General features: G+C 39.6%; 1 protein-coding gene across 1 annotated transcript; it reads left to right on the forward strand.

The window, feature by feature from the left end:
- Positions 1 to 1626: 1626 nt before the first annotated feature.
- gdf3 (growth differentiation factor 3) lies at positions 1627 to 4498 on the forward strand. The gene is made up of 2 exons (XM_004081435.5): positions 1627 to 2217; positions 3236 to 4498. The coding sequence occupies exons 1-2, from the start codon at positions 1941 to 1943 to the stop codon at positions 4087 to 4089; spliced, it is 1131 nt and encodes a 376-aa protein (XP_004081483.1). The 5' UTR covers positions 1627 to 1940; the 3' UTR covers positions 4090 to 4498.
- The last annotated feature ends 2392 nt before the right edge of the window (positions 4499 to 6890 follow it).

Genomic DNA, 6890 nt, shown 5'->3' on the forward strand with positions numbered 1-6890 from the left:
GAAACAAACAATGACACTCAGAAGTTAAATATATTCAACGTAAAGTCCTAAGTGAAGGATCAGAGAGCTCCATTTTTTGCAAATAATCGGAAAAAATAATGGGTCAGGAGCAAAAATGATGAAAAACATCTGCAAGAATTATTAAAAGGTTTAGACGAAATTGTTAGAAAAACACTCAAGCTACGACAGTTGGTAACTAGGATACTTCCTTTGAGCTTATAGTTTGCTAAAGGCACTTTAGGACACATATTTATATGAATCTATAGATACATTTTAAATAAAAAAAGAAATACCCTAAGTGGACACCAGAGGGTGGAGTTAACACACAAATAGATATGGATGGTTTTACCAAAAATACTGTTCTATCTTCTGCTTATAGTTTATTGTTGAGCCCATTTAATCTAATTAGTTTTATGCATTTTTATTTTAAAAAAAACTGTAATTATCAAGCATTTTAGATAACTAGACTGGGTGTTTGTGCTGCCAGTTGATTATTTAGATGAATGCTTAAAAACATTTCTTTCTCAGTCTCTGTTGGGGGCTTATGTGATTATCCCCCACTATCTCAATATTCAACTTTTTTTTTTTCATTTTCTCCACATTTTAATAAATAGTGAGATGTTGATGTGTTTATTAATCACAGAACAACAAACAATTAAAAGTTTTCATAACAGAATCAAGGGATTTTAAGCTGTCTGTCTGGAAAATATTGCCAAAATCAAGTATGGAATAGGGGTCTGACAGATTTATTCATCTAAAATTAATGAAGTGATGCATTAAAATGGACTAAAACAAAGCAGGAAGTAACTATTTATTTCCAGACAAGCTGTTTGGACATGTTTCTTCAGTCGGATTTTGTAGTACTTTAATTTCTTCTGCAGCACAAAAATGACATAATCCTCCCACCCCCGTGCTTCACTGTTAGGTTTTTTTATTCCTACATCTTTCTCTTTTTTATTTTTTGGAAACCACATGGCTAAGTGGAAATTAAGTTTAGTTTTACGACATGCCTAAAAACACCACAAGTGTGGTTTAAAAGAAACGTAAACTAAAGGTTACAAAGATAAGTATTGAATTCCAAATTAACTAACTTAAAGTGTAACTCTCTGCAGAAATTTCAAATGATCTTTTAACCTGAAGACGCAGAACAATAAAAATGTATCCAAAAGTTAAAGTTTTAAAAGGCTTTGAACTTTCCTCATCCATGTTTAATAGTAATAATAATAATAAATAGAATTGTGTTAATTTAGAGTCCAAGAAAATTACCTAAAGTAGGCTATCCTTTTTTTTCCCAGAGAGCTAAAATATTGGAGTGATTGAAAATGATTTAAAGGTATAATAGGGATTTTAATGCCAAGACTAAAGAAATAACTAAAATCTCACTTTTCAACTAACTATAATTTGAAAATGATATAAGAAAGATCTGCCATTTTATTGATACCTGAAGAAAACGTTACTTTAATTAAGGAAGTGACACACGTTTGGGATTTTGTGTTACCAAACACAATTGGAATGACATGCAATTTAAAGATTGTGTAGGTTTGTGCTTGAAAACGTTGATTTAAAGTCTGTTGTTGATTTCGGCAAGCTTTAAAATAAATGGCGCGTAAACCGAGTACATTACCCATCATTCAGCGCGGAACATTTTTCTAGACTTTCAAATGTGAATTACCGATGGAAATTCATTCTTAGAAGTAAGGACACATGTTTTTAAAAGAAAAATGGTCCAAGAATGGCTCTTTTTGTTGTTGTTGCTGCTGGTTTAGTGAAACACGAAGTCTTATCATGGATGTAAATTCCAGATAAGATAAAGAAGCGGGGCACCTCTAGTGACCAACGATCAGCCTTCCTACTTAATCTCACAGCTTCACATTTGCATAATTAGCTAAATTCCAGAAAGTTCCCTGCATTTCGTTGACCAGCAGAGCAGACAGGCCGCCATGGGGCCTCTGATCCGGTTAGCAGCGTGGTTACTCGTTGCTGGTGCCTTTCAACCTCGAGAGGAGCTGAAGGCCCAAGAGCGACTCTTCCTCAGCTCCCTGGGGCTCACGGGTAGGCCGCGGCCCGCAGGGAAGCACCAGCTCCGGAACCAAGTTCCTCCCGCCTTCTGGAAGATGTTCCGGAGGTCAGAGACCCCCCAGGACCCGGAGGGTGACCCGTGCACGGTGTCCGAGTACGGAGTCCGCGGTAACATCATTCGATACGTTCAAGACCAGGGTAGGTGGACTCTGTGACCTGGAAATGTTATTTGTTACAAAAAGCTAGCAAATAAGACGCAAATACGGTCCCTGAACGCAACATTGTTTCTAATGCTCGCTACCTGGTGGAGAACCTTTCAGTGAGCAATGACATGTAAAACTGAGGAAAGCTGTATTAAAATTCAAAATTTAGATTCAATTTTAGCAAATACAATATCTTGCACTGCAAAAATAACAAGCCTTAAAAAGGAGAAAAAAGTAAAAACTAACCGTAAACAGAATTTCACTAGTAATTCAATCTAAGCAGTAAGAAATTGTTTATGCAGCAAGTAATTTTTACTTAAAGAGAAATATCAAAATCTAGAAACATAGTTCCACACAAACATTCATAAAGATAGAAATAAACTATTAAAAAAAGTGTAAAATGACTCATTTTACAGTAAAATTTGAACATAATGTGTATCAAATCTTTTTATCTAATACTATCACTTATTCTTAGGACATAAATCTACATTTATGTTTCCAAAATAACGACACTGAATGGCTGTCTAACTTTTCATCATTTATTGATCTTTAAACAAACACCTACGTTTTCTTAAGTCAAGCAATTTGAGGGATTTTTTTAGTCTTAAATCCGGTTTTTCTATAGTCAAGAGGATGGAGCAAAAGGATTTTAACTCATTTCATTAATATTTTTCTTATTTCAGATTTAAAATAAAGTTCTAAATGAGACTAAAGAAATTCTTGACCTGTGCTAATTTTGAAAAAAAAAAAGTTTGGCAAAGTTTATGTAGAGCAAATAGAAAACAACTGAAGCCTGATCAAATACCGTGAACGTTAAAAAATAAAGTTTTGAGAATAAAAAACAAACATATCGTAAAGTTTTATTCATGTTTGTGTTTTTTTTACACTAAAGTGAGCAGATTTTGTAATCAAACCCCGCCCATGTGAAGAGCAGGAAGTCTCCAGAGTTTGGAGGGAATTCCTCTGCCGTTCTGTTCCCTGAAAGCGTTTCTCCTCCTGCTGATGTGTTGCAGGCAGGCTCTTGTCTGGATGGAGCCTCAGCTGTCAGGATTGTGTGGAGAAGCAGGTTTTCTTCAACATGACGGTCCTGCAGCCCGTGGAGCTGCTGTCTCTGGCTCAGCTGGAAGTCAGCTTGCACTGGAAGCCCGTTAGAGCCGCGGCGCTCCTGCAGGCGGCCCCGGCTGTCAGTTTGTCGCTGCATGAAGTGATCCGGAGCACGCTGAGGGGAGCGGATCCTCGAGCCAACCGCAAGCTCCTGCTGGCGCGCTCCGTCCAGCTGCAGCCCCAACCCTCTCCCATCACTGTGGACCTCACCTCCCTGGCAGAGAGATGGCGGCAAGCGGGACGCAATTACGGCTTGGTTTTAGAACTGCGTCCTCTCAGTGCGGCTGGGGGAGAGTTTTCCCCTTTTTACCCTGGCAACTTCCTCCCCTTAGAGCCGACCTCCACTCTACCGCTCATCCAGGCCTCTCTGGTGGCCGTGTCTCTGAACCCCCATCAGTGTCGCTCCAGACAGAAGAGGAGCGCCGTCCACCTCCCCGTGACGCCCAGCAACGTGTGCAAGGCTCGCCGCCTCTACATCGACTTTAAAGACGTGGGCTGGCAGGACTGGATCATCGCTCCACAGGGGTACATGGCCAACTACTGCCACGGCGAGTGTCCCTTCCCGCTCAGCGAGAGTCTGAACGGCACCAACCACGCCATCCTGCAGACTCTGGTCCACTCTCTGGACCCGCAGGGCACGCCCCAGCCGGGCTGCGTCCCCATCCGCCTCTCCCCGATCTCCATGCTGTACTATGACAACAACGACAACGTGGTGCTGAGACACTACCAGGACATGGTGGTGGACGAATGTGGGTGTCGATGAGACGCTCCCATTCATTTCTTTGTATTGAGAACTTGCTCTCCAATGTTGTTTTTGATGAAATGTGTAATTTTATGCTGTAGCTTTTCTAATAAATCGGCAAAAGAAATTAATCTGTCTCAAAATTTATATTTAGGTCAAAGGTGGAAGTAGAGTGAAAGTTGGACTTGATTGCATGTCAAACTGTTGATTAGAGTCTGTTTTCTATTTTTGTTTAAAACAAATTTTTTTCACTTTTGCCTATATCGCTCCATCTAGTGGACGACTGAGGAACTGCTCTGTAGTTCCAACAAACGAGTGAAAAATTCCATTAAATGTTGCTTCCATTTAGTATTTGTAAATGCTCACTACAGACTAAAATGTATGCAAATGTTTGTAAAAAAATAAAAGGGAATAATCCTGCTGGAGGAGATCAATGGCTGCTAAACTTTGCATGCATACAAATGCCTCTTTTTGCATTTGAAATTCAAGGACAGCCTGGTGCTGTGTGGGGATGAGAAGTCGGAAGAAAATACTTCTTAAGGTGCTGCTTACTGATTCTGCAGACAACTGAAGTTCAGTGAAGGAAGAGACGGTGAGCTGAATGAGACGGCTAAGATGAAGAACCCAGACAAATTCTTTTTTTTTTAATTATATGGTGGAAGCTATACTGTATTGGTGGTACTTTTAAGCAGACATTTTTATTCTAGTGGCTAATAATAAACTGATATTTTGTTGCAATTGCAAAACAAAAAACACCTATTGACAACTGCATTGAGTACGTCTGAGACGACAAAATGTTCTCAGTTTTCATACTTAGCTGTACATTTTTGAGCCAGACAAGAAAAACAAAGACATGCGTGGATCTTATCTGCATTGAAGTCTCTACGTCACAACTACCAGCTGTTTTAAACCGCAGTTTATCGTCTGCTCCTGATTCCTAAAGAGTTAAATAAAGAAATACTCGGAAATGAAAACGTTGAGCTTAATTTTCCTAATGCATGTTAGAAAAAAATGCCCCAAGAACACTAAAGTGGGTCCTTAAGTCTTTCTTTTGGTTGAGAAATTGCAACGCAGAAACTAGACAAAGCGAAACAGAATGAATATGAACAGACATTCATTTTTTTTACCGTAAATACATAGCAGGACATTCTGCCGGGGACTTTAACTTAAGAGACCAAAGCAAAGAAGGGATATGAAATTCAATATCAAAAGAATGTGTAAAATTAAAATGTAATATGTTTTTATATGTAGTCACTGCATTAACTGCTATTCGTCTTGGACTCTTTTTTTGCTTTACCCTAACTGGATAAGTCAAATAGTGTAATACTTTTAATGAGATTCTGTTGACTTTTCAGTTTAAAATGCTTTAAAAAAAACTTCTTTTTTTTTCAAATATGGGTTTTGTGTGTCCAAGACCTGGAGATCATGCAGATACAAATACAAAAGAGCGAAACAGAGCACAGCTGGAGTTCTTGCAAGCAGACATGTTTGACTTCCAGATGAGACTTTCCATCAGAGCTTATAAATCACGGTTTCAGAATTTAGCTGCAGCCTGAGGCTGAAACGTACTGTATGTCTTATTGCATTCCTGCTGAATGCTTAATGATGCTTTATCGCTGCTGCGAGTCGGGAAACAAAAGAATAGCTTCTTTTTTCTGGGTGACAGCAGATATGTCTCTAAAGATTTAAAAAACTTTTCTCCTGGAGCATTTTAAATTATGTGTTTTTTTTTATATATCTATAGGCATCTCCAGCCTCTTCTTGTGGTTTAAATGTTTTACTGACCAGTATCAGCAGCTCTTTTATCTACTCAATGAAAAATCCACTTCCTTATCTCACCTTCCTGCCTGATAACACCCCCGCCCGCTCCCTCCACCAGCAAGACAAACCGCTGGGGGGGGGGGGGGGGGGGGGGGGGGGGGGGGGGTTGCCATGACGAAGGCTGGTCGCCACAGCAACCAGGATAGGCTGACAGGTTTGTGGTAATCGCTGGGAGACACAGGAAGTTTGGGGTTTGGAGAAAAGAAGGCAAGCAGAATCCAGAATACTCCTGACATTTTCTGAATGGTTTCATGGGAAACAAAGTCAAAGCTTTGTCTGTTAGTACAAATCAATTTGGACTTCACTTCCTGAAACTTTAAATCAAAGATTAACAAAATAAAGTTCATTTTTGGGAGTCATGTCAATTTTATATCCCTTGTGCTATTCTATGACCCCACCCTTACATTGACGTGTTCTCCCTACCATGACAAAGGTGGATAAAGGTGGAGAGAATTTCATGTAATCCATGGACACCAGTGAAGATCACAAATCATTGAAGAAAAAAGGTTCAGTGCACTGTCTAGTGGGTCTAGATGACCCCACTCCCAATGTTAAAGTGCCTAGGATAGCACAAGGATTACATGTATGTGAATCCAAATTCTTTTCTGAAAATACAGTTTTTTAAATCAGTATGTGATATTTTGAACCCAAAAAATACATATATTCCCGACTCTCCCAGTGAAAGGGTTGATTACCTACAAATTCAGGTTTTCTACCAAGAGGCCCGGAAACTTGAGGGTTCTTTGTAGTACCTTAGCTGTTCCTAGGACTTCATTCTTTTAGACTGAGGTCTCAGATGTTGTCCCTGGAATCTGCTGGAGCCTTTCTATAAATTTGGGGGTCACAGATCCTCTGTCATGCTCCTATTTCTTGATCTTCTCATGCTCCTTCTTCTTTATGTTGCCATCCTAAGTACATCCACCGCTACGGCCCGTGTCTCCGTCTTGTCTAGCACTACTGTGTCCATTCTGTTTGCCATAACCAGTTATTCTGTATCTTTG

This window comes from Oryzias latipes, chromosome 21, assembly GCF_053564925.1.
Source record: "Oryzias latipes strain Hd-rR chromosome 21, Olatipes_Hd-rR_3.1".
NCBI classification, from domain to species: Eukaryota; Metazoa; Chordata; class Actinopteri; order Beloniformes; family Adrianichthyidae; genus Oryzias; species Oryzias latipes.